Below are 27,552 nucleotides of genomic sequence, written 5' to 3'. Positions count from 1 at the left end.
TCTCATGTCCTTGTGCCGCAGGGCTGGGGCGAGCTCATCACACAGTCCCATGAATGTGGCTTTCCTCATCCGAAAGTTCTGCAGCCACTGCTCGTCATCCCAGACATGCATGACTATGTGATCCCACCACTCAGTGCTTGTTTCCTGAGCCCAATAGCAGCGTTCCACTATGGTCAGCACATCTGTGAATATCACAAGCAATCTCGTGTCGTAGCTGCTACGTGTGGTGAGATCAATGTCACACTCCTCTTGCCTTTGCAGTTTAAGGAATAACTCTGCTGCCACTCATGACGTGTTAGTGAGAGTGAGCAGCATATTGGTCAACCGTTCGGGATACATTCCTGCAGCCCGAAGAGGCAGGGCACGCAGTACACAAATGGTTGAAAGATGGTGCCAAACGTGGATGGAAGATTGCTGCAATGTGAAGCAATGCATCACGGGGCATTGGGACAAGACCCAGGGTGCCCCGCAACCGCTTCTGCTTTCCCACAAGTCAGTGGCAGAAGAGAAAGAGGTGCTCTGTGGGACAGCTGTCCAGAGTGCACCACTCCGAATACCGCTGCAAGTGCCACAAGTGTGAACATGCTATTGCATGGGCAGCTGACAGTGTGAACACCCAACAGTGATTTCTCTTCAATGCTCTCTGAGCGGCGCTGTAACTTTGCCAGCGTAGATGTGCCCTTACTAAAGACAAGATATACCACATCTATCGCTTCCCCCCATCCACAAGGCTTGTTATTCCTGTCAAAGAAAGCTATTAGGTTGGTTTGAGAGGATTTGTTCTTGACAAATCTATGCTGACTGTTACTTATCACCTTATTCTAAGTATTTGCAAATTGCTTAATTATTTGCTCCATTATCTTTCTGGGTATTGAAGTTAAGCTGACTGGTCTGTAATTCCTGGGATTGTCTTTATTTCCCTTTTTATAGATTGGTGCTATATTTGCCCTTTTCCAGTCCTCAGGAAACTCTCCTGTCTTCCATGACTTTTGAGAGATAATCACTAATGGCTCAGCTGTCTTTTCAGTCAGTTCCATGAGTATTCTAGGATGTATTTCATCAGGCCCTGGTGACTTGGTGATATGTTTAATAATCAGCCACGTTATCTCAGGATTGTGAGTGATCATGAGGCAGAACCTGAAGATAGGGTGGTCAGTATAATTGATGATCAAAGTATTTACCAAGAGGGAAATAACTTAAGTCAATTGAAACCAGTTGCAGTGGCGCTTGACGGACTCCAAAGGAACACATCAATAATTGCTGCAGTGTGCAAAGTATAGCTGGGTCTCCTGATAAATGAAGATGTTGCACCATGCAAAGTAAAAGTGCAAAAGAGATTTCCTGAGGCATGGCCAACCTCCTTCATGCAAAATATGCAGGAAAGAAATTTGTCAGCTGAACAAGAAGAAATTGCAAGACAGTGGTTGCTCAGCAAAAATCCTGACTTTCTGCCATATTTACTTGCATTTAAAATAGAAGAATTGCTGTATCCAAAATCAATGTTTTCTTCCGCCATCAAGGAAAAAGCTTTCCCTTTAATATAGTGGGGAAAAATCTAAAGAATGCTGATATTCCATCTGACTTCATAAAACTGGTAGTACAATTGCATGTGTCTCAACTTCAGCAAGCATAAAACAAATCTTTTCAACTTTGGATACATCAATGGGCGGGGGAGGGATAACTCAGTGGTTTGAGCATTGGCCTGCTAAACCCAGGGTTGTGAGTTCAATCCTTGAGGGGGCCATTTGGGATCTGGGGCAAAAACTGGGGATTGGTCCTGCTTTGAGCAGGGGGCTGGACTAGATGACCTCCTGAGGTCTCCTCCAACCCTGATATTCTATGAATTCAAAACTGAGGAATCGGCTCAGGCTATCTGCTTCATCAAATTTGGTCTTCTGCTACAGAATGCTGTGTGGCCAAATGGACCTGGACTTGTAGTCTACAACTCTGCATGTTTCTGATTGCTTAATGCTTCAAACCTACTGCTCTGGATTATTGTCATTTTCATATAATTGAATGCTTTTGACTTTTGTTTACATAATATTGAAAATATGAAGTGAGTCATGACGTGCGACTTCCTTGGAAAAATATCCAACCAAAATGTATACAGACATCCTGACATTCAATATTATAACAACATACATTAGTATCACGCTCACTGCAGTTTTACTTTTTATTTGTACAACGCTGAATTAATCTCTTGATCTATTGCCAGGTAACCACAACTTGAATATGTAACTAAAACTAAGTGTAATGTGTGTGTGCATTAATGTAACAATTTTTAAACTGGAAAATGCCTTAAACTGGGACTAGCTGGTTTTTCCTGAGGTGGTAAAAACCACCTCTGGAAAATACCATGCCACCCTTGTTTCCAGTTCTTCCTGTTTGTTCCCAGTACTCCTTGCATTTGGGTATAAACATTTGCCATCTTAATCCTGTCTAGTTTTTAAATGTTTCATTTGTTGGTACTTCCATCACGTCCCTTCCATAGTCTCTTAAATCTCACTTAATAAGTTTCCTGAATTTTCCTTAATTACATCCAACCACTCCAAGTTATATCCCCTTGGGCATCTCTCTCTGAAAGTCCTTCTTTGAACTTCCCAAATATAGATTTATCCAGCTGTAATCTGAGATCTGCTTTGCTTTGATCTCACTGACTGAAGCCTGTGTGCCAGTTGCACTAGTTAACAGCACTTCACTAGCCTTTTGGTAGATCTGTAATTAGCAGAGTGCTTTAAACCCCTCCAATTAGTCTTTAAACACAAGAGACAGAAAACAGTTATTTTGGGGTTTTTTTCAGAGTATGTCACTGATTTGACTTAAAACTGTCTGAAATCTTTGGAAACCAATGAAACATATGGCAGGCTTGAGTTTGAGAAATCTACAGGTATTGGATCTACGACTTTATTCAGTCATCTTCTCAGTCCCCCACAGTTTTGGTGGAGAGGTCTTGGACCCTCTCTATTAAATGTTTGTGAGTCCAGTGCATGACAACTTGGATTGCAAACAGGTCAAAACTCCTAACCTCTCTGAAATGTGTAGGTTTGGGGGATGTGTGAATCTATCAGCAGTGGGATGCAAGAGATGCAGGGTGTGGGGGGGCGATTAAGAAGTCCATGGAGGAATGATGGAGCTTTCTCTCATAAAGTATAGTGGCTGGGGTTAAAGCAGCTGCAACTGACCTTTCAATGACCTTTAGCGTGTTAAGTCAGGGACATAGTTCTCCCTTTACAGTGCTTGTGTGACAGCAATCAATAAGCAACAAATGGCAGTGTGGGTTACACAACAATGAGTTATGTGCAATGGTGGCACTGTGCTCATGCATGCTAGGGTTGGTAGTAAAAGCTCCCCGAGGGATCTTACAGGAAGGCAGCCAACCCACTGGAGACTTTATACTTGCTTGAGTGTTTATAATTGAAAGGTAAAGAAGTTTGGGAATTATTGTTTCTTTTCCAAAGGAAGTGCTTTTTTTGTATGTGTGTGCCATGGCAAACTCCCAAGTTGATGCCAAGCCACACATCTTTCACTTTAATAAGCTGAACAGACAGACACAGGAGGCTGGCTAGCAATGACTTTTCTGGTGTGTTGGGAGAATGAATGGGCTGGGAGTGGAGAATTTGCTTGTGTGTGTGTGTGCACGTGTGACAAGAGTGAGAGAATTGTATGCTCATGAATGAGCTGGATTGAAAGCCCTGAACACGCTGTCTTCTGATTATCCACAGAACAGGTATAGCAAAGGCAACAGCAGTATATGTACCGCCATCAGTTAGGGATCTCGGGCACTACTGATCTGCATTAGATTCAAGCCAGTGCCCTAGAGGGGAACAGCTCTGCATCCTATTAGTCTTCTGAGTTAACCATTTCCCTCACCTCATCTTTACTTTTTTTTTTTCTTATACTCTCTCCTTGTTTTCTTTCTTTTCCCCTAGTCTGTGTGGTTTATTACCCTTTTGCTTTATTCAGATCACAAACCATCCACAGAAAAGGCTCTGAACAACTCTGTGACTGAAGGTCCTGTAAAGACACAACTCTGATCTGCTTTGGCGACCATGAATTATGCAAGTTTTGTTGTTGGGGTTGTAACGGACTCATTACACAAGAGCTAACTCTGGTGGTCAGCAGTATTTCAGAGCTGGTGACCATCAGTGTGGATTAAAGGGCTGCCCTCCACAATTGTGTGTGTTTAATTTTGACGGGGCATGGTCTTGGCTCCCATTCAATATGACTGCAGGGGAGCCTGGGGGAGCTTTCCCATCATTGTTCTCTCTACTTCTCTAATGCAGTTTTCTATTCTGTCAGCATTTACACTCCATTCACTTCAGTGCGCTCTATCCCCTGGAACCACCACATGGGGATGCTTCTATGTCCATGTTTGTTTTTCAGGGCAACTGAAGAGTAGAATGCCGTTGTTTTCAGAAGAATCTGGCAATGAGTGTAAAAACACTCATTTGGTAACAGGAACAGACTGGATTGGAGTAACAGCTGACACTGACGTGAAAGGCAGACTTCTCTTGACACTGTTCAGCGTAGGCTCTGTGGCTTATTGAGCTAGGCTCTTCAGGAGTGCTGCAGGGAATTATTTGCCTAGTTTTGGGTCTTTGAATGCTTTCCTGGAAGCTCTCTGCAATGTTACTGTATTGATCTAAGCAGAGAGATTGGAAGTGAGGTGTAACTGAAACCTTTCCCTCCCCCACAAAACTATACAGATAAATGACTGCTGAGGGGGTTGGCATGCACATTCTGTATGTTGCAGTTCCAGGTGTTACAGTTCTTCTTGCTTGAATTCCTTATTTATTCCTGTTTCCTAATCTTTTGCATTTGCATGTCATCTGCCAATTTTTTTGATTCCTTTATCAGTGTGAAAAATATATTCCTCCTCTCTGTGTAGCTTCTTTAATGTAGAAAAATCTCTTGGTTCATCTCATTTTCATCTTCCAATTGCAGTAAGATGACAGCTTTAAAGGACACTATCAACTTGAAAGTCACACTTGTGTCTAAAAATCAACTGCCTGCTCTAGTTACAGATAATCTTGGATAGCTATACTGGAAAGAAATTGAGTAGAAAAATCTTTTTTTTTTTGTACAGGTAACACTGTGTATAATCAATTTCACTGTCCCTAGTGAGCACCTGTATACCATTATGCATCCATGCTGTGTGTTGTGTTTGTACAGTTCCATTAAAAAAATCATATCCCTAACCAAAATGTCTATAACTGTACAAGAATTGTGTATAGGTCTGACCTTAGATTTTGCTGGAGCTGCCATATAAGTAATAGTATTATGTAATTAATCCTTTCCCTCTAGTGTGGCATACAATTTTTTACTTGCCCAAGATGAAGAGAACTTTTTTGACAAGTTAATAAATTTCCATTAGTCTCCATCTGGACAGGCAACTAGATTTTGTGCTTTAGCTGGTAAACTTTCGTGGCAAGTTTCCACAGCTGTGTGGCAGTGTCAGGCTAGAAGAAGTCTTGTGGGTGGGGCAAACGAGACTTAAGTGCTCTGATTTTATAGAAACCTTTTAACAATCATGCCGTTTCCACAATCACTTGTTCAGAATGGCTTTTATAATACAAAGAAATAAATGCATTTCATTTAAAAACAAAACAGGTTCTTCTCTGACAGTAAAATTCTCTTACGTCATCGCCACTTTTGAATTTTTTAAAGACAACCTATAATGGAAAAAAATAGTGCCCTTTTCCCTTGTTTGACTAATGAAGAAAATTCAAGGGTATCTGCTTGTTTTTTTTAATTTTAGAAATACCAGGCCTTGACTTTCCTGTGTTTGCGGGAGAGGTAGTGTGTTCAATGGGATACTGGAAGCTGAGCAATTGTGGAGAAGAGCCTTTTAGTCAGAATGCTTAAAACTATTTGGTTTAACTCAAACATCTGACACATACTTAAGAGGAAAGTTTTGTGAAAGAGTCAGCATCCCTTTCAGTGGAGGGCTGGGAAAGCACTCTCACTCAATCATTTAGACTAGTCCTCCAGCAAAAACAAGGAACACACAGATTTCTAAAATAAAAAGTAAGCGAGAACCTGTCTCAGGGTATGTGCCTTTTTACATAAACAAAGGGCAAAATCAAATGACGCCTATCACCACTAGCACCCCCCAATAAGTCAGACTTGTTATTCAGTGAGCTCGTTTGTTTTCTAGAGAAAACTGTTTAAGACGCAGCTGTCTGGCATGTGTGTCTCAGCAGAACTTTCTCTATCCAGAAAAGGAGTACTTGTGGCACCTTAGAGACTAACCAATTTATTTGAGCATAAGCATCCGATGCATCCGATGAAGTGAGCTGTAGCTCACAAAAGCTTATGCTCAAATAAATTGGTTAGTCTCTAAGGTGCCACAAGTACTCCTTTTCTGGATAGAGAAAGTTCTGCTGAGACACACATGCCAGACAGCTGCGTCTTAAACAGTTTTCTCTAGAAAACAAACGAGCTCACTGAATAACAAGTCTGACTTATTGGGGGGTGCTAGTGGTGATAGGCGTCATTTGATTTTGCCCTTTGTTTATGTAAAAAGGCACATACCCTGAGACAGGTTCTCGCTTACAGATTTCTAAAATAAAAAGTAAGTGAGAACCTGTCTCAGGGTATGTGCCTTTTTACATAAACAAAGGGCAAAATCAAATGACGCCTATCACCACTAGCACCCCCCAATAAGTCAGACTTGTTATTCAGTGAGCTCGTTTGTTTTCTAGAGAAAACTGTTTAAGACGCAGCTGTCTGGCATGTGTGTCTCAGCAGAACTTTCTCTATCCAGAAAAGGAGTACTTGTGGCACCTTAGAGACTAACCAATTTATTTGAGCATAAGCTTTTGTGAGCTACAGCTCACTTCATCGGATGCATCGGATGCTTATGCTCAAATAAATTGGTTAGTCTCTAAGGTGCCACAAGTCCTCCTTTTCTTTTTGTGAATACAGACTAACACGGCTGCTACGCTGAAACCTTTCTCTATCCAGTGAGCCTATTGCCAGGGAGGGAAAGGGGATAGTTTGCTTTATGGCCATCTATCTTACTGGAGGCTATTCTGGGATTAGCCACTGGAGCTTAAATTGTAAACAGGTTGAGGCACTTACACAGATCTCTCCATAGATATTAACTTCGCCTTCTGAATTTATGGATTCTGTTCATTGCTAGCTTGGCTAAAAATGGCTCGATGTTCTTAGCTGCTTCTGAGTAAATATAGCAGTTGACAGCTGTAGTGAATTAATGCACATGTAGAATCAGCTTAAAATTTGATGTTCTTCCTCTGCTAAACAGGAACCTGTACTTTTTAACGGAAGTGTTTAGTGCTATGGTAGGGGAGTGGGATTTCTGTGAAGGGAGTAGAGGATCCAACACACAGCACGCACAGAGACTTTAAGAAAGTTCAAACTTTCTGCAGATTGACCTTGTCAGGTAGAGCTTGACAAAGTCTTTGATCCCAGGTGACTAATTTGTCTGTCCAGACAGAAAGAACTTGCCTAGACAAGTCTGGGGACAAGTAGCTTTGCAACAGCTCGCAACAGCTTTGCAACAGCAGAAAATTCTGGCAGTTCTGTAAATCCTGTTACCTCTGTAACAGAATCATAGTTATTCGTAGCTTGTCTTGTATTTCCTGCTAGTTGCAAATGGGAATTGGGGTACAATAGGGTAATAGCCAACTTTATAATTGGCTATTCAAGGGTTAATATATTGTATATTTTCATAGCACTTCTCGCCCCAAAGGTTACAACAGCAGCTTACAAGATACAGTGATGTATGCACATACAGCACCCCTGAAATGTGGACACATTTGTCTTAGAAAGCAACAACCACCTCAGCAACTAGTATACTGCACAGCAGTATGCAAGGATGAAAACGGGTTGACTGAGGAAAGCAGGACAAAGCCCTCTTCTCTTAAAATGCCTTGGCATCCTTTGTGTCCACACAGACCAGACTGGAATTCCTGTTTTGTTTTTGGGGTTTTTTTTGTAAATCTTTCTGAAAGCTCCCCTGCACTCGCGTTCTGTCAAGTTTTTAATGTTGTGGCTGGAGCATGTTTAGACTAATCTGTAAGTGAAGGGATTTTAAATTCATAAACAGTGGAACCATAAATTTCATAACATGATGGAAGAAAATAATTGTGAGAATATGGCATTTTGGAAAGTGTTCCATGGAGTCTGATCGGTACAAGTGTACAATCTGGGGGCTGGACTTTGCCCACAAAGACCAGCACATACAAGTCCTATTAACAGTAATTATGGCACTTTGGGGTGCTTGTTCCAGTGGGTTGCAGTAGTTCTGTGAACTACCATTTCCAAGTGTCTCATACAGTGAATTTTTCTTCATACAAGAGCACATAGTGTCAATCACTCTTGTCATCTTGGATGTGGTTGCAGTGCTACTTCCAAATAGGAAGAGATTCCCAAAGCAGGACAGACAGTCTAGAAGGGAACTGGAATGAGCTACCACTAGCTTATTCAAATAAACAAGTAACTCTCCTGTGAGCAAGCCAGGTATGGTCTGAGTTTGCCACTTCCCTGCAAAGAAAGCACTGCTTTACAGATTAGTTAACCTCTGTAACTAATTGGCAGTGGTGATGTCAGCATGTCTCTTTGCCAACTTGGAATCCCAACTTGTCCCTATCAATTGATTATTTTCTGTTTCTGTAAGGACTCAGAGGGGTGGTAGCTGTGGCTAATATCATGATTGTGTTGAGCACCGGTAGCATGCTTAGAATTGTCCAAACATAAGATGCTCCTGTCTCATAGAGTGTGCAGTGAACTAGCCTGTTCAATGAATAAGTGTGAGGCCATTGATGATAGGGGTTTAATGCAAACCTTTTTCCAGATCTGAAACTCTAGCTTCAAATCAGTCTGGTCACAGTGCAGGGGTGCAGTTGAAACTTTTGAGCTGAGGGTCACTGTACTTTCTCTTGCTGGAAACAGTGATAAAAATGGAGGGATGTCTTTTTGTGGGTGGGGCAGCAGGAGATAAAGGGGGAAATGAAATAGCAATCTGAGGTACTGTTTCAAGCTTTACAATGTAAATGCAGAGGATAACATTTTGTCTGCCATTTTGAATACCTTACATACGGACATACGGAAAGCCCCACTTTAAATGCTCTTTATGTGACTCTTGCTGCCCGTCAGCAGCTCAGTAATACTTCTTAACCCTTAACTTTTTCACTCTGTCCAGGCCAACTTTCCAGTTCAGCCATGTGGAGCCAGAAGCCTTTGATCAGATCAGAGATGAACACCCAAATTCCCTGTATTGGTGGCTACATTGCTTTCAAGGAGGCATGTAGTCACCAGCACAAGGAATTCTGAGGTACTTTTGTGATGGGAAGTCTTGGTGTTGCTCTGTGGGAAAGAATTTCTACCCACAGACATAAGGGATAACGGGGAGGCAACCTAGATGAGGCTTAAACGATTTTCAAGGGGCCGTACAATAAATGTACGCACACTACTGCTGCATAGCTTGATTCTTCCTTAGAACTGGGTGAATGGGAGCGTCTGCCTAGTCTCCAGTGGATTTTTGTCTACTGCACAACTTGCTATTGTTGGCAGTCTGTTTGTAAGAGGGAGTAGCAGGTCAGCAGGATTTGGAGGTGCACTAAAAGTGCTGTGTGGGAAAGCCAGCACTATGCCTGTCTACACCACCTGGCAACATGCACTTTTGCTAATCATTCAGTATCTTGAACACCCAACTTAGATAATTGTACAAAAGGAGGCATCTGAATGAATGTTTGTGCCACTTGTGACTTGGTTTCAACCTGTTTTATTTTTTGTTTAGGGTCATCCAGTAGCCGCCACCCAAACCAGGTGACTCCAAAGAAGAGTGGCCTGAAGAACGGTCAGATGAAGAGTAAAGACGATGAGTGTTTTGGAGATGACATTGAGGAAATCCCAGATACAGATTTTGATTTTGAAGGGAATCTGGCTCTTTTTGATAAGGCAGCAGTGTTTGAAGAGATTGACACTTATGAGAGGAGGAGTGGCACTCGCTCCAGGGGTACCCCCAACGAGAGGCCAGCTCGCTACCGGCATGACGAGAATATCCTGGAATCAGAGCCCGTCGTCTACAGACGGATCGTCGTACCCCAAAATACTAACAAGGAATTCTGCACTGGTATGCTGGTCCTTTTACTTCTGAGGATGCTTATTCCATGGCTCCTCCAGGAGATAACTGGGAAGTGTTCCCACAGGGGGCATCTGTCACCTTAGTGCAACAAGCATGGCTATTCATTTACAGAGACTTGGATCCATGCACTTTACCACAGTATTTACATTATAACCCTCTTTATCTGCCATGTTTCAGACATCAAAAGCATAAAGGTAAAAGGGGATAAGCTTACAGTAGGGAACAAGGCCAGGATTTGGAGAAAAGGAGTTACAGTGGAACAGAGTTGTCTTGTGAACTATCAGACTAGGTTCATGTGACTTGTGACAATTGGAACCAAGGCTTAGCTCTCAGTAGCGTGGAGAGCCTGTGTGGATTGACCCCTAACTCTCAAGAGGGTTTGTCTCAGGATTCAGTACATGTGACCATCTTGGCACTTTTGGTATGTTGCTTGTGATATGAGGCAGTACAGTTCATGAGCTTCTGATGTTCTGCCTGGGTTTGAATAGCATCTGCCAGTAAAGCTGCTAACATGCTTTATTGTTTAAAATTTGAAATCTAGTCAATTTAAAATGGTGAGTTGAAAGTAGTTTAAGGTACTACATGTATTCCTGAATGTCCATGTCCAAATGTTGTAGTTTTACAGTCATTCTCTTTTTTTAACCACTTTTGCCTGTTGCTGTGTGAAAGGTCCAGACAAACAGGAAACTGCATGTAGTGCTGTTAGGGGCACAAAACACATTTTGATAACTAGGGAGATACATCCCTCCCCGCTCACGTCCTCCCCGTTCTGTTTAAAGTAATCTGAGCTGTTACAAGAATGTAAAACTTGATTTTTTTTTTTTTTAAGCGGTGACTGTTCCTTTAACTTGAAGTTTTCATCATGTAAAATCCTGTTGACGAACCTATTAATTCCTTAAGTGGCCCAAACAGTGGATCTCAAAACTGCCTGCAGCACTCCTACGCTTTCCGGTCCTGTGCAGCGGTTAATAGCACTGTTTAGTGCAAAGCATAGTATAAGCAGTTATTGTGCAAGTTTTCCCCAACTTGTGAATGCACCCCTGCAATTCCAGTACCAATGCCTTCCTAGCAGACAGCAAGCTGTCAGACTGAGGGGTTGGTCATGTATGGGTCAGTGAGTTATATTTGATTGTTAGTAGTTGTGGAATCTAAATATAGAAAATGTTTGTGTTAGGCCATCTAGTCCATCTCCCTGAGGCAAGTGTAGGATTGTTCCCTACTGCACAAAGCACTAGTAAGTGTTCAACTGGTTTTAAATACCGCAAGTGACGGTACTTCCAGCACTACCTCTGGGAACCAATTCCTCAGGCTAAGAGATTTCACTATTGGGAAGCTTTCCTGATAATCTACCCTTATTTAGCGATAATTTCAACCCATTGCCACTCTTAGTTATACCCCCTTTTACTTATATTAAATAGTTTCTTTCCCTTTTTGAGTGTACACGCTTCAAACGTGTGCGGACAGAGTCTTCTATACCCTTAATTGATGCTTAGCTAAATGATACATAGTTATAAACGTCTTAATCTTATTTCCTCCAACCTCCTAATCATTCTTGTAGTTCTTCCTTAAGTACATTGGTATTTTTCTGGTGACGTGTTTAACAGAACTGAACACAATATTCAGAGCCCCCTAGACTATTACTTTCCTGTTGTTTGCCATGCCTTTGGATTTGTGGCCCAAAATTTCATTGGCCTATCTTTGTTTTGCTATCGTGTTACCCTCCAGATAAACTCTGTCCGTGTGTCGTGTCCCCCCCCCCCCCCCCGAGTATTTGTTTTTAGGGATATCAGGAGCAGGCCACCTTCTGCTTCCATGTAGGGAGTCAGTTGTTGGGGATGGAGAGATTACATGCAAGAGCAGTGTTAGGTGGGAGGTGCCATGGCCTGAATCACTTCTTGCTGCTGGGAATGAGTCTGCCAAACCTTATCTCTTTGTCTGCCTAATATAAACAAGTGGAGAGATGGAGAGAATTTTCTCTTTGCCTGATCAAACTGCTGACACATCAGCTAGCCCTCACCTCTAGCATGAAACCAGTTAATCACAGAATTCAGTTTCAATCAACAAACTTGTGGTTTTAAAAAAAAAAAAGAAGCCTGAAATGAATGTGCTGGACCTCAGCCAAGAAATTGGATCAGAGTTTATTTTGGAGCTGTAACCTAATGTGAAAGTTAAGCAGGAGTATGTATAAGAGACATATAATCTAAAGGCCTGAATTTGAAATTGACAAAGGTTGGATAAACAGTTATTCTAACATACAGAGCTTCTAGTACAGGAGGTCCTTGTTTCTTGTTGTGCTGTTTATTTCCTTCCTTATTTCTACTAAGATGTGTACAAACAAGACTTGTATTTATATTTGTCCTGGTGACATCTTTTAATTCAACTAATGAGGTAAATCTCCCACATCTTTTGTAAGAATTGTATCTCCTAGAAGGCTATATCTTCATAACCTAATACTCGAGGGAGAAGGGTGGGGCGGGTAAAAAGAGAGCAAAGCCAGAGTTTGGAAATGAAATCCTCTTCTCAACTTGGCACTCTCCTACCTCAGAACTGTTTTTGGCTCGTCAAGTGCTCAGTATGTTAAACTAAGTAATGACTGAAAGGGGATCAGAGCAGTAAATTAGCTGCTCTTTTTGTTGCAATGTTGGGCAGGGGAGAGGATAAGTAATTCTTGTCTGTATAGTTTCCATAACGCCTTAAAGTCTAGGATGAAAAGTAGTGTATAAAGCTAAGGGATGGATCGTTCTGCAGGGTCTTCCTAGCCTATATAGCTAACTTTCTGATGAGTCTTCCAGATGGAATTCTACCTTTGTTTGCAAAAAAAAAAAAAAAAAAACTGTCACTATACAGTAGGAAATCAATCAGACATTGAATTCCCTGTTTGTGCTTACTAGGGCACATCTGCAGTCCCTTGGGGGGTGATAGAAAAGTTCCACTTCTCAGGGGTGGCAGGTTTGTAGAAATTTTGGTGGTGCCCAGAACCCGCCCCCCACCTGCCTAGGGCTCTGGGAGGGAGTTTGGGTGGGGGGAGGAGGTCTAGGGTGCAGGCCTTGGGCTGGGGCAGGGGATTGGGGTGCGGGCTGTGGGAGGGAGTTTGGGTGCAGAAGGGGTGAGAGGTTGGGCTCTGGGAGGGAGTTTGGGTGGGGGGCGGGGTATGGGATGCAGGCTCTGGGATGGAGTTTGGTTGCTGGGTGCAGGCTCTGGACTGGGGCAGCAGGTGGGGGTGCAGGAGGGGGTGAGGGGCGCAGGCTCTGGGGCGGAGTTTGGGTGTAGGCTCCAGGCTGGGATGAGGGGTGCAAGCTCTGGGAGGGAGTTTGGGTGTGGGAGGGGGTGCAGGGGTGAGGGTTGTGGGGTGGGGCTGGGGATGAGGGATTCATGATGCAGGAGGGGGCTCAGGGCTGGGGCGGAGGGTTAGGGTGCAGGTGCTGGGGAATGAGGGCTCTGGCTGGGATGAGGGGTTTAGGAGGGGCTCAGGGCTAAGGCAGAGGGTAGGGATGCGGGGGGGGGGTGAGGGCTCTGTCTGGGGCTGGGGATGAGGGGTTTGGGGTGTTGGAGAGGTTCAGGGCTGGGGCAGAGAGTTGCGGTGCGGGGGGCAGGTGGAGGGCTCTGGCTGGGGTTGCAGGCTCTGGGGTGGGGCAGGGCTGGGGATGAGTTTGGGGTGCAGGCAGGTTGCCCCGGGGCCAGAAAGGAGGACTCCCCTCAGCCCTCTCCCCACTGGCAGCAGTGAGCTCTGCCTACAATCCTACAATTCCCCTTCTCCCCCACCCAGCAGCACACTCACCCCACACCACTGTCACTGCACATGCTCCTAGGGCCCCTTTCAGGCCCAGGAAGCCCCCTTGCCTCCCCTCTGGTGGGTGCCGGGCAGGGGCAGGGGGGCTGCCATCACATGTGCACTTACTCCCCTGCTGCTGCCCCTCACTGTAGCCTCACTGGGGTGGGGGGTGGGGCTGCCCCTTGCCCAGTGTGGGCAGGAGTGGTGACTGCGGGCAGGGGGGCGCCCTGTGCTGGTGGAGGGTCCCACCGGAAAAAGGAAGGGTCCGAGGCAGAAGGGCAGGGTCAGGGCAGGGCAGGCTGGAGGGGGGCGCACTAGGGCTCTGCAGCGCAGCTTGGAGCTGCAAGGGAGAGGCAGGATGCTCCGGGACCCGGGGGAGGCACGTGGGAGCAGCAAGTGGGGGCCGGGGGACACTCGGGGGAGGAGTGGGGGGCGGCAGGCGGGGCTGGGGGAGAGACCTGGCCCCAAACATTGGTGGAGCTGGGCCTCCGGGCCCTGAATATTGCTGGAGCCAGTAGCATAGCTGGGGGGGAGCAGGGCAGCGGCCGCTCTCCCACAGAGCAGAAGTGGCGCCTTTCAAATTTTTTGGTGCCTTTTTAATTTTTAGTCACCTGGCAGCTCTCCGGGTCTTCAGCAGCAGCTCAGGCGGAGTCATATGGGTCCTTGGTGCCTGGGCTCCAGCCAGTGGCATAGCCAGGTGGAGAAAACGGGGGGAGCGGAGATAAAAAAAAGGCGCCACCCGCTTGGACTCACCCGGCGGCTCTCCGGGTCCTTCACTCGCTCTAGTCTTCGGCAGCATTTCAGTGGCGGGGGGTCCTTCAATGCCCCCGAAGACCAGAGGGTCAACCCTCTTGATCTTTCTGCAAGAACAGTGGATTTAGTATCTTTGGCCTCTTCCCCTCTCTCTCGGCACAGATACAGAGTGCTCTGTGGGTAATAATTATCTATTTAAATGATTGTGATTTCCTTCTGTTTAACTTGGTAACTTCTTTCTAACGATTAAAGGGTAGCAGCTGCTGGAATAACAGGAAGGGAGGGAAGGTTCAGAGTGACAAACCCCTCATTAGTGTTAATGGGACTGAAATCTATTATTTCTGGATATCTGTAACAAAGAGAACCCGAGTCGTCGTCATTTTCTCTCATAAAGGCTCTGTCTGAACTCATTAGTGAATCTCTAGTTGGGAAAGCAAACTTTCTAGTTATACAGGAAACCGCTACTTTTTAGTCATTTCTTTAATCTAGTCCTGTCTGTCTTGGCTACGGATTGCCTTGTCAGAGCTCAGCATTGACTGACAGTGATTGGTCTGTCTGATGAATGTAATAAGAACACAGTCACAGTTGCTGTGTTGATTGACAAGTAGTTAATGTCCAGCTCTTGCCATGCCTGAAGCCGGGAAGCTCAGCCATTTGGGTGTGAATCCCTGCAGGCTCCTGCCTCTTACTCTGACACATGGCCCAGGGAATAACTTGGAGTTTTTTGAAGTGGTATCATGACCGCAAAGATCAGGGGACTGGACAGCTGTGTGATGGCACTAATTCTTCAAAAGAAACTCTAGGTCTGTCAGTGCATTTTATTGCCCATTAAATCAGTTCATCTATATAATGGGGGTGGTTAAGCACTGGAATAAATTGCCTAGGGAAGTTGTGGAATCTCCATCATTGGAGATCTTTAAGAGCAGGTTAGACAAACACCTGTCAGGAATGGTCTAGAATAGATAATACTTAGTCCTGCCATGAGTACGGGGGACTGGATTAGATGACCTCTCGAGGTCCCTTTCAGTCCTATGGTTCTGTAATGAACACAAGGCTGGACAAATCCATTTGTAGCAAAGCAACCCAATGGACTACTAGGAAGTATTGTTTGGTAGCCCAACTATTATTATAGTCAACTGTATGTTTCAGATAAATAGTCTTAAATCGACCCATGACTCCTAGATCTTTTATTGCCTTTGATTCAAAATCCAATACCCCGAAGGCTAGATGAAAGTGGCTGATGTTCCATTGTCAGTTCTGGTCTCTCCTCCACGGTTATGCTCACCTATTTTTTTTAAAAGGTTAATTCTATTAACCTGTCTCACTAAAGGACAGGAGGATGCTCTGAATCTAGCAACCTTCACCCAACAGAGAGGAGCTTTTGAGATTGTTAGGGCCCAGCTCTCCAAACACTGTTCTCTTAGGGACTTGCAATATTTTATTCACTGGTTGTTCCCTGACCATTCATGTTCTGCTGAGTTTCTTCTTCATTTCTGCCCTCTTTGATTAGACAGCAGGTGAAATGAACAGATTGGGTTTTCTCCTTTGTCTCCTAAGTGACCATCTCTGTAGACTTTGGTTAAAGTAATTGTTTTGAAATGCAAAATACCCTGGCAGCTGTTTGCCTCCTGTATCTCATAAATTGTTGAAGTGAGACCTAAAGGCGGTCAGGTTGTCATCTGAGGTCAGAGGAGAAGATGATGGACTTCCTGGGTTCTTCCACCTCCACTCCCAAAACAAAGATGGTCAGGCTTGCAGAAAGAACACCAAGCATGGACATGGGTGTCATTTTGTGATTGTTAGTGTGAAAATCTGATTCAGTTCAATTCAAGGGGACTTTTTTGGCATGACAAGCTATACTAATATGACTAAAGTATAAGAAAAACACTGACTGTTAGAGGCGGCTGTGCTGTGTTTTATTATAACTTGTGCTTTTATAGAGGCAGTAGGACTTCTGGGGGGGGGGGACCAAGAATGATAGTGGTGAAGAGGTGGTATATTTTCTTGTAAGCTCTTCAGAAATGTAGCAGGAGCATTAGAGTGGAGAAGGCAGACTGCAAAACTGGGTCTGTTCCAGAGGAAAAACGAACACTGAAGCTAGTACAGTGCTTATCATGTCTTCGATCATCACTTATTTGAATCCATCCCTGGGGCTCTGCATGTGAATTACCCCCCAAATATATAATTAGCATTCACTCCTTCTGGCTGGCTTCTGTTGATCTTCCTCCTTTTGTTCCCAATTATACAATACTTAAAAAGAAAAGTTAAGTGTTGACAACAACAAAAATCTTGACTACCAAGAAAGCCTAGATGCCCTATTTATGAGAACAACAGGGGAGCAATTTGCGTGCTTTCTACCACACCTGCCCATCTGGAGAACTGAAGTGCACCAAGAATTTGGAGACCACTGTCATGTCCCCCCTCCTTAATCTCTTCTTTTCCAAATTTAATGTACCCAGTTCCTTCAGCCTTTGCTCATATGGCTTGAATTCCATCCCTTTGATCATCTTTGTCACTTACTTCTGGATTCTTTCCAGTTTCTCTATATCCTTTGTATACAGTGGCGGCCTAAAATTGGACACAGTACTCCAGCTGAGGCGTAACCAGTACTGAATAGAATGGTACTATCACCTCTGTTAATGCAACCCAAAATTGCATTTGCTTTTTTTTGCAACAGCATCACATTAGCTATCCTCTAGTCACCTGATAAAGAGGCTGATTTGAGTGATGATAGGTTATATACCACAGTTAGCTCTGCAGTTTCATATCTGAGTTCCTTAAGAACTCTTGGGTGAATACCATCTGGTCCTAGTGACTTATTGCTGTTTAATTTATCAATTTGTTACAAAACCTCCTCTATCAACACCTCAATCTGGCAAAGTTCCTCAGATCTGTCACCTAAAAAGAATGGCTCAGGTGTGGGAATCCCCCTCACATCCTCTGTGAGGATGAAGACGGATGCAAAGAATTCCTTTAGCTTCTCCGCAATGGCGTTGTCTTCCTGAGTGCTCCTTTAGCACCTCAATTGTCTAGTGGTCTCATTGATTTGTTTGTCAGGTGTCCTGCTTCTGATGTAGTTAAAAATGTTTTTGCTGTTAGTTTTTATGTAGAATTTAAGCTTTAATTTGTAGAAGAATTAAGGTGTTTGTTTTTTTTTTTTTAGTTAAGGTTCTGAATCAAGTGTAAACCAATGTAGTACTGTCTTCCTGAGTCTACAGACAGATGTCTTGAGAGCCTCTGTCCCTGTTCATAGCTTTACCAGCAGCAGAATGAAAAACAGAGTCTGGTCAGTTTCACGTTTGCTACTCACAATCCTTGTGTCCTACGTGAAACTGACAAGAATTATACAGATTTCCTAAAGCTGCTCCTGCTTAGGAAAGCTGAGCAGCAACAGAGGTGGAAACTGAAGCGATTCATGGCGGTGGAGGAGCTAAAAGTAGAAGCTCCGGAGAAGGAATAGAACAAGACACAATGCGCTCTCCGTTGCAGTTGTCAGAGGCTCTGGAAAGGGGCAGAGAATTAGAGAATTTCCCTGCGCACCCCTGACTGCAGCCAAAAGGCTGTGGATTTTGGGGGTGGGGAAGAGACAGCTCGTCTTTTGCTTTCCAAGAGCTAGACTCTAGAGGGTGTGTGTGAAATTTCATATGTCAGACCTCTACTAGCCAGAGGCCTGTACAAAAGGTAGGGCCCAGGAACAGCACTCTGGTAGCAATCCCATCACCCTCCGCCCTTCTCAGCAGTTGAGTAGTAGAGGTTGGGTAGTAGGACTTCTCATCTGGACATTGCTCCTGGACCTTGCTTTTTAAAGCCACCATCCTCATTTCTTGTATGTACTTCTGATTAGTGAGCTTAGCCCTTTGGGTAGTGGATATCAGGTTTTTTCCAGCCCTGTGTATCCTTTGCATATGCTGTGTGGTATAGTAATTGATTTGAATGGGTAACTTGTTCATAGGTCTGTGCCCAGTATGGAGTGTACTTTAGAAATTATTTCTACATTCCTTGGGTTAATGAGGATTTAGTGCTGCTGTGCATGTTAAGGAATAGTTAATTATATCTGTCTTTTTTTCATGGGCAGCTATAAAATATATATTAATATTAAGGCTTAAGCTGACCTATTTTATTATCTTGATCGCTGAACAATAAAGATCCACCTTCCAACCCAAACATAATTAAGCTTGGCTGGAGTTCAATTCTGGTTACAGTAGTGTTATTGTTTGTGGGTTTACACGCTATCTCCTTGATTGCTTTCCTCCAGAGTTTGTTTATCTCCATCAGCTTGTTTTAGATAAACCAGTCTGACTGGTTGGACCTTGCGTGAGTGCTAAGAAGGGAAATTTTCTTGGTGCTTGCACGCTCCGAGAAAGAGCAATTAGGACAAAGTGTAATACTGGTTCAGGCCTTGCTGTTTGCATGCTATGATGCTGTGTAATCTTACCATACCTTTCTGTCAGCTCCAAGTAATGTCCCTTGCATTAACCCATTAAGGGTATGTCTACACAACAATAAAAACCCCAAAGCACTGAGTCTCAGAGCCCACTTCAATTGACTCAGGCTTATGGAGCTCGGGCTGGAGAGCTAAAAATTGCAGTGTAGATGCCAGGCTGGAGCCCAGGCTCTGAGAACTATCCACCTTGGAGGATCTCAGAGCCCGCATTCCAGCCCAGGCCTTAATGTCTATGCTGCGATTTTTAACCCTGTGCGCCCAAGCCCCACTAGCCTGAATCAGCTGACCTGGGCCAGCTGCAGCTGTGTCACAAGTCTTGTATTGCAGTGTAGATGTACCCTAAGTGTTGATGGTTGCCAGAGCTATCAGACTGATGGAGTAGGCACGCATTGTAACTTCCAGCATCTGGAGAGGGTGCTGCTGGCTTAGCACCTCTTTGGTTGTAATATGCCAAACTAGGTTGGTGTGAAATGCAGACCTGGTGTCCCAGCCCTCTGGTTAGTGAGAACGTTGTGTAAACAGGGAATCCAAGGACCCTGTCCTCCAGCTTAAAAAGATCTGCATTGTTTAAAAGCAATTTGGGAGTCACAAGCCCCAGGTCAGAGAGGGGAGTGTATGTGAAATAACAAGTTTGGAGAGACCCTGAACTGAGGTCACTCAATCCTACCTCAGGCTAGAGAAACAAGATCTGATGAATGAGCAAAGATATGAATGGGAATGAGCTGTGGCTGAACCTTGTATGACTTTGGAGGGAAAGAGGGTGTGTGAACACTGACAGGTGCGTGACTAGTTTGACAGGTTTAAGATCGTTAGTGGCTTAGGACTCTGAACGTTCAGCTTTTTGAAGTTGCTGCTATCAACTGTTTAATTACTTCTGATAATACACATGTTTGCATATATGCTGCATATAATAAAAGCTTGATTACAGAAAAGTCTTTTAATCAGCTGTTAACATGCAAGGTCAAGTGGTCAAAACTGTTTCACGTCTCTGTAGGAGTAATGTGTCTAGTTTGTTTCAACACATTCCTAGATGTTAAGGCCGGAAAGGACCATTAGATCATCTAGCCTGACCACACAGGCCATTGAATTTCACCAAGTTACTCCAGCATTGAGCCCAATAATTTGTTTGACTAAAGCATATCTTCCTGAAAGGCATCTGGGCTTGAAGATCTTGAGAGATGGAGAATCCACCTCTTCTGATGGTTTGTTCCAGTGGTCCATGACAAGGGCTCGTGGATGCTACAGGAATACAAATGATCACCTGCACTGTTAACAAATTGTGTCTTGTTTCTAATTTGAATTTGGCTTTAACATCAAGCCATTGGTTCTTGTTTTTCCTCTCCACTAGATTAGAGCCTTTTAGTAGCTGGTATTTTCTTCCTTTGAGAAGGCACTTACTTATAGACCGTGATCGAGACACCTCTTGAGCTTCATTTTGAGCTCGACCTGTTTAGGTTAAGTCTCTCACTGTAAGGCATCTTCTCCAGCCCTCAAATAGTTTTTGTGGCTCTCTTTGCACCCTGTTTTTCAACTTTTCAACATCCTGTTTATAATGTGGACATCAGAACTGTACATAATATTCCAGTCCCCTCTTCGTATATCTACGAATTGCATTTGTCAGTTTTGTCATAGCATCGTACTGGGAGTTCATGTTGAGTTGCTTGGCTACTGTGACGCCTACATCCTTTTCAGAGTCACTGCTGTCTAGGAGATAGTTCCCCATTCTGTAGGTATGGCCTGCATTCCTTGTTCCTTGCAGCTGTGGCTATATTGAAACCATTTTCTTTGCATGAGCCCAGCCCACCCAGGAATCCAGATGACTCTGTATGATTGCCCCATCGTCATTATTTACCACTCCACCAGTGTTTGTGATCTGCAACTCCTTAAGGATAGACAAGGGCAAACCAGGGGGTTTACATTGATTGAGCTAAGGGGAACCTGAACTAGCTTTCTTGGCGCAAACTCTGACTTGCCCTTGTTGGTGCTTGGGAGTCGGCACCAGTGCAGCTGCACCACTAGCTGAATTGATGCTGTTCCTGAGTTCATATGTAGCCTGCATCTGTAACTGATACATGTGTGAAAATGAATCAGGATTGATGTTTGTGACTGATGCAGAAGTAGGACAACATTAATGAAAGTACCAGATTTTTTGGCACTTTAGTCAGGCCCTCTGCCTGGCACTTCATGCCATGCCTAAGCTGTGAAACAGAGCTTCATCTTCTCGTGAGCGATGTACATTTTTTTTATCTGTAATGTATCCTCAACATGCTTCCTGTGGCTCTCACCTGCCAGTCCCACAAAGTGACAACAGACAGAATGTTCAACAATAAATCCCAAAGCCTTCACCCATTTGGAGGCTGCTGATTGTTCCTGAATGCCTCTGGGCACTGCTTGTTCAGTTCAGAGCAGTGTATCTGAATTAGCCAAACAGAAGTGAGCCAAGAACTTGCCTGCCTGCAGTCATTCCCCCTCAAGCTGTGATTATCAAATATCACGAGCTAAGCAGAATTGAGCTGTGCTGGTATGTGGATAGGAGACCTCTAGGGAAATCCGGGTACTGCAGGGTGGAATATTGAATGAAGAGTATCCTATATCCCTAGAAAAACAACAAGGAGTCTGGTGGCACCTGAAAGACTAACAGATTTATTTGGGCATAAGTTTTTGTGGGTAAAACACCACTTCTTCAGATGCACGGAGTGAAAATTACAGATGCAGGCATTATATAATGACACATGAAGGGAAAGGAGTTACCTCACAAGTGGAGAATCAGTGCTAACAGGGCCAATTCAATCAGGGTTGATGTAGTCCACTCCCAATAATAGATGAGGAGGTGTAAATTCCAGGAGAGGCAAAGCTGCTTTTGTAATGAGCCAGCCACTCCCAGTCCCTATTCAAGCCCAAATTATTGGTGTTAAATTCGCAAATGAATTTTAGTTCTGCTGCTTTGAAGTCTGTTTCTGAAGTTATTTTGTTCAAGTATAGCTACTTTTAAATCTGTTATAGAATGTCCAGGAAGATGGAAGTGTTCTCCTACTGGCTTTTGTTTGTTACCAGTCCTGATGTCCGATTTGTGTCCATTTATTCTTTTATGTAGGGACTGTCCAGTCTGGCCAATGTACATGGCAGAGGGGCATTGCTGGCATATGATGGCATATATCACATTAGTAGATATGCATGTGAATGAACCTCTGATGGTGTCACTAGAGTAAATATGGGGACAGAGTAGGCAACGAGGTTTGCTATAGGGATTGGTTCCTGGATTACTGTTTCTGTGGTATGGTGTGCTGTTGCTTGTGAGTATTTGCTTCAGGTTTGGGGGCTATCTGTAAGCGAGGACTGGCTTGCCTCCCAAGCTCTGTGAGAGTGAGGGATCGTTTTCCAGGATAGGTTGTAGATCGTTGATAATGTGCTGGAGAAGTTTTAGCTGGGGGCTGTACGTGATGGCCAGTGGTGGTCTGTTGTTTTCCTTGTTGGGCCTATTCTGTAGTAGGTGATTTCTGGGTACCCATCTCACTCTGTCAGTCTGTTTCCTCACTTCCCCAGGTGGGTATTGTAGTTTTAACAATGCTTGATAAAGATCTTGTAGGTGTTTGTCTCTGTCCGAGGGATTGAAGCAAATTCGATTGTATCTTAGGGCTTGGCTATAGACAATGGATTGTGTGATGTGTCCTGGATGGAAGCTGGAGGCATGTAGGTAAGTATAGCGATCAGCAGGTTTCCGGTATAGGGTGGTGTTTATGTGACCATCACTTATTTGCACTGTAGTGTCCAGGAAGTGGATCTCTTGTGTGGACTGGTCCAGGCGGAGGTTGATGGTGGGGTGGAAATTGTTGAAAACCAGGTGGAATTCTTCAAGGGCCTCCTTCCCGTGGGTCCATATGATGAAGATGTCATCAATGTAGCGCAAGTAGAGGAGCGGCGCTAGGGGACGAGAGCTGAGGAAGCGTTGTTCTAAGTCAGCCATAAAAATGTTGGCATTCTGTGGGGCCATGCGGGTACCCATAGCAGTGCCACTGACTTGAAGGTATACGTCGTCCCCAAATCTGAAATGGTTGTGGGTGAGGACAAAGTCACAAAGCTCAGCCATGAGGTGTGCCGTGGCCTCATCAGGGCTACTGTTCTTAACAGCTTGTAGTCCATCCTCATGTGGAATATTGATGTAAAGAGCTTCTACATCCATGGTGGCCAGGATGGTGTTTTCAGGAAGATTACCAATGAATGCATTGTAGTTTTCTCAGGAAGTCGGTGGTGTCTCGAAGATTGCGAGGAGCGCTGGTAGCATAGGGTCTGAGGAGAGAGTCCAAATAGCCAGATAATCCTGCTGTAAGAGTGTGGATGCCTGAGATGATGGGGTGTCCAGGGTTTCCAGGTTTATGGATCTTGGGTAGCAGATAGAATACCCGGGGTTGGGGCTCTGTGGGTGTGTCCGTGTAGATTTGTTCCCGTGCTGTAGCAGGGAGTTTCTTGAGCAGATGGTGTAATTTCTTTTGGTGGCACTCAGTGGGATCAGAGGATAGTGGCCTGTAGAATGTGATGTTGGAGAGTTGCCTGGCAGCCTTCTGTTCATAATCTGACCTGTTCATTATGACTACAGCACCTCCTTTCTCAGCCCCTTTGATTATAATGTCAGAGTTGTTTCTGAGGCTGTGGGTGGCATTGTGTTCTGTACGGCTGACGTTATGGGGCAAGTGATACTGTTTGTTCACAATTTCAGCCTGTGCACGTCTGCGGAAGCACTCTATGTAGAAGTCCAGTCTGTCATTTCGACTGTCAGGAGGATACTTGATACCATATATCCCCAGAGTTTGTACTGAGCCGTTATTCTAGCACAGCGCTAGAAGGTGCTGTATTATTTGAGAACTTTTGGTTGAGATGTTAAAGGTCTTGACCTGTGTGGTCAAAGATCCAATGATATTTTGCAAGCACCTTCTTCCTACCTGATTATCCATTCCAAACTTCCTATCCTAAACAGTTATGCATTGCTGTTGTGTGCCGTTTTATAGCTGTTGTGTTCCAACTCAAAGGGGTTTGCCTTTCTGTGGCAGGGAAGTGGATTTTCCAAAATTAGTAAAGACTGTAAAATTCTAGGGGTTCATTACATGAAAGGTGCCCCATTAGTGCAAGATAATTCTTGCTTAGAGTTGGAGAGGGGTAGAGAATTGGGTAGTCATAGCTCCAAATACTTCAAATAAAGAATCTGGCTTGTTTTACCTGTTGACTTCTTGGGATCTCACTGTAGAAGTGAGAAAACATCTCTGCGCTGCCAGCAGGGTGTTATTTTCAACACTCCAGTCCTGCTGATCCAGTCTTTTTTTCCACTCGAGAGTTGGAGCAAGTCCTGGTGTGTTAGAGAATGGTGTTGCCAAACAACACACAAGTGTCTGAGAAACTCTGAGAAATATATATTATTCTTGTGCCCAGGTGATCCTGGCAGAAGTTCTGTCCCTCTGGGATTTTGCTGTGTGGAGAACTAGAGCAGATCCTGTAATGATACAGTTCTTGTTGGGCCTTGGTGTTCTGTGACCAGATTTCTAGAGCCCTGCATGGATACAAAATTTGTATCCGCATCCAATCCGCAAAAATTGTTCTCGGATATCCTCATTTGCGGATATCTGCATATTTGCAGGGCACTACAGATTTCCCACAAAGGGCATAGCTGAAGTGACTGTGACAGCTATCCTCCATTAGCTCAAAGATATTTGTTTTTATGTGACTTGTGTTAGGGATAATGAACTTTAACAGATAGTGAGGATGGATTGAGCAAAATGTGTAGAGGTTGGTGGTCTCATCCTTTGGAGCCTCAGGATCCTTTAATCTGGCTGGTCATTATTGTCAGGTGAAGGTATAATACCTTACCTCTCTGTGGGGTGCTTCTAGGTCACAGTTTCTGTTCCCTGGCTTCCAGTGCCACTAAAGTCTGTCACAGCCATGTGCACATCCCTTGTAATGAGTTTGGAGGTGGTTTCTTTGTGTTCAGTGTGTCATGGAAGCCCCTGGTAAAGAATCCAAGTAATCTAAAGAATAAGAATGGAGTTTGCAGACTATAAGATCTTTTCCCCGTAAAGGAGTTCTCTCTGGCCAGAGAAACCTAAGGTTCGTATGATCCTTCCCACATTTATGATGATCCTCAAAGCCATGGGCTGCCCTTTGGATGGATGTCTGCAGTATTATTCTAAGCCCAGATGCCCTGTGGGCTGTCTGGTGCTGTGTAAGTACTTGAAGGATGGCTCTCATGGACTTGCAGAAGATGAGAGCTGTTAATAAACAGAACTAAAATAACTGCAGAATGCAATTGAACCATTTAAATTTCTCAGCCACACTCTGCAAAGGGCTGGTTCTTAGATTGAGATGTGCCATGGTAAAACTGCCAGTCACCAATCAGAAGCCTTTGAGCTGTTTGCTGCCTGATCTATGGCTGGATTATTCAAAGGGTCTGGCAGGAGGTAGGTCCACAAATACCATTGCAAAAACTCTTGAGAATCCCACCCTATATAGTTACAGGGCTTTAGTTGCTATCTTTCTGAGTTTAGAGGTATGGATTCCTGGCCAGGAAGCCAGCACCGCCTGCTGAGTTCAGATCACTTCAGCCAGAGAAGACATTTGGGGTCTTTTGGAGGTTGCATAAAGTCTGAGTTGGGGTGGCACAGTAGAGTGGGATTGTGGGAGACACCCTTTCATTTCTTCTGGTGGTGATGTGAAGCCGCTAAGATTTAGGGGATTATAGGTGATGTGAGTAACATGGTGCCCTTGCCAGCTATATGAATAAGAAGTTAGGTTGATGGAGGAAGAAAGCTTTGTTTTGAGACTTGTGAAGTAGGTAAACTGGCTGGCTTTTATACACTATTTGCCCTCACCAATTTATCTATCCATGTATTCCACTCGCTGCACGGGGCGATTCCACCCTGTGATTCCAGGGCAGTCTTCAGGCTCTGGGGCACTTTATCCTAGAGAGTCTGTTTAGAAACAATGGGTTTCAGAGTAGCAGCCGTGTTAGTCTGTATCTGCAAAAAGAAAAGGAAGACTTGTGGCACCTTAGAGACGAACCAATTTATTTGAGCATAAGCTTTCGTGAGCTACAGCTCACTTCATGCATCTGATGAAGTGAGCTGTAGCTCACAAAAGCTTATGCTCAAATAAATTGGTTCGTCTCTAAGGTGCCACAAGTCCTCCTTTTCTTTTTTTAGAACCAATGTAACTGCTGTCTCATTAAAGAGGGAAATGCTAGTGCTTGTGGTAGTGGTAATCAGATAGCACTGGGTAGGACATGGAGTAAGCAGGAGTTTGGGGAAACCTCCTTCCCAAAGACTCCTCCATCTAGAATTCCCACGCTCCCCTTGCTATCCTGTTCTTGAACGGAGGTTGCTAGTTGGCGAGGAGAGGGGTCTGCTAAGACGAGGTCACTTCTGCTGTTGAGCTTCCAGGATTAAGCTACTTTCGAAGAAACCTCTTTTTTTTTTTTTTTTCCTTTTCCCCCACGTTCTGGGCATGCTTGCAGTAATAACTAAAGCCAGGAGGCCCCTTTCCCAATTAGTAATTGTGGTTTGTCCTCCAAATTTGTTTCTTAGGAGCCTAGAGGAGAATGCAGGCTGTAGTGCAGCAGCCATTCTCACACCCCTTAAAGAAATAGTTTCTGTGGCAGCATGTGGAGTAAGTGCCGCAGATGTAGCTAGCTAGTTGAGAGTCAAATGGCTGCCTCTTGAAGGGAGCTGGAGCCTGCTGGGAGCACAGTTGCTGATCCAGCCTTTAGAGATAAGGGGACCTCCTGTAGAGGCAAGTAGCCTCTTCGTTATATTCATTTAGGAGCAGTCTGTCATTTAGTTTAGAACAGATCTTAACCCTCTGGATGTGAATGATTATTCTGTCCTTCCTTCCCCTTCTCTTTGAATTGCAGACTCTGGGCTAGTCGTCCCAAGCGTTTCTTATGAACTGCACAAAAAGGTGCTTTCAGTAGCTGAGAAACACGGCCTGACTCTGGAGCGCAGACTGGAGATGACTGGGGTGTGCGCCAGCCAGATGGCATTGAGTCTGCTCGGAGGACCCAACAGGTAAACAACCCCTGCTGTGAATCTCCCCATTTGCCTTGTGAATGGAGTTTACAGAAACCAGCTTGTTCATCAAAGATGTGGCCAAATTAAATTGTATAAAATAATCTCCAGTGAAAATCTTTGTAACTGTCACAGTTCAGGACACTGCACCTGTCCAGCAAGGGCACCTGCTCTCAGGTGTCTGGCTCCCAGCCAGTGCCTTTCTTTGGTAGAGCCTCCCTTCTGACCCAGGTGCATCCAGGCTGCACTGTTCCCTGCCTTCATTGTTCTCCCCAGCAGAGACAGGCTGCCCAAGCAGACAGTTGACAGGTGTAATTGTTAACAGCTATGAGGTACCACGCAGCATTTCCTATGCAGGCCTACTTTATTCTTAAGATAAAACTCATTAAAGAGAAAACATTAAATGTAATAGAAGAACCTATACAAA

General features: G+C 44.3%; 1 protein-coding gene across 3 annotated transcripts in view; it reads left to right on the top strand.

Annotated features, from left to right (window-relative positions):
• Positions 1-27,552, top strand: part of EDC3 (enhancer of mRNA decapping 3) — a 67,737-nt gene that overhangs the window by 23,050 nt on the left and 17,135 nt on the right. For all 3 annotated transcript variants that reach the window (XM_073363276.2, XM_073363277.2, XM_073363278.2), the window contains 2 exons: positions 9,764-10,099; positions 26,972-27,125. In XM_073363276.2, coding sequence (XP_073219377.1) covers positions 9,764-10,099; positions 26,972-27,125 — 490 coding nt within the window. The remainder of the gene's footprint in view (positions 1-9,763; positions 10,100-26,971; positions 27,126-27,552) is intronic.

The sequence above is a fragment of the Lepidochelys kempii genome, chromosome 10 (genome assembly GCF_965140285.1).
Source record: "Lepidochelys kempii isolate rLepKem1 chromosome 10, rLepKem1.hap1, whole genome shotgun sequence".
Classification (NCBI taxonomy): Eukaryota; Metazoa; Chordata; order Testudines; family Cheloniidae; genus Lepidochelys; species Lepidochelys kempii.
Note: the sequence above shows the minus strand (reverse complement) of the source record. Positions and strands in the feature narration are given on the sequence as shown.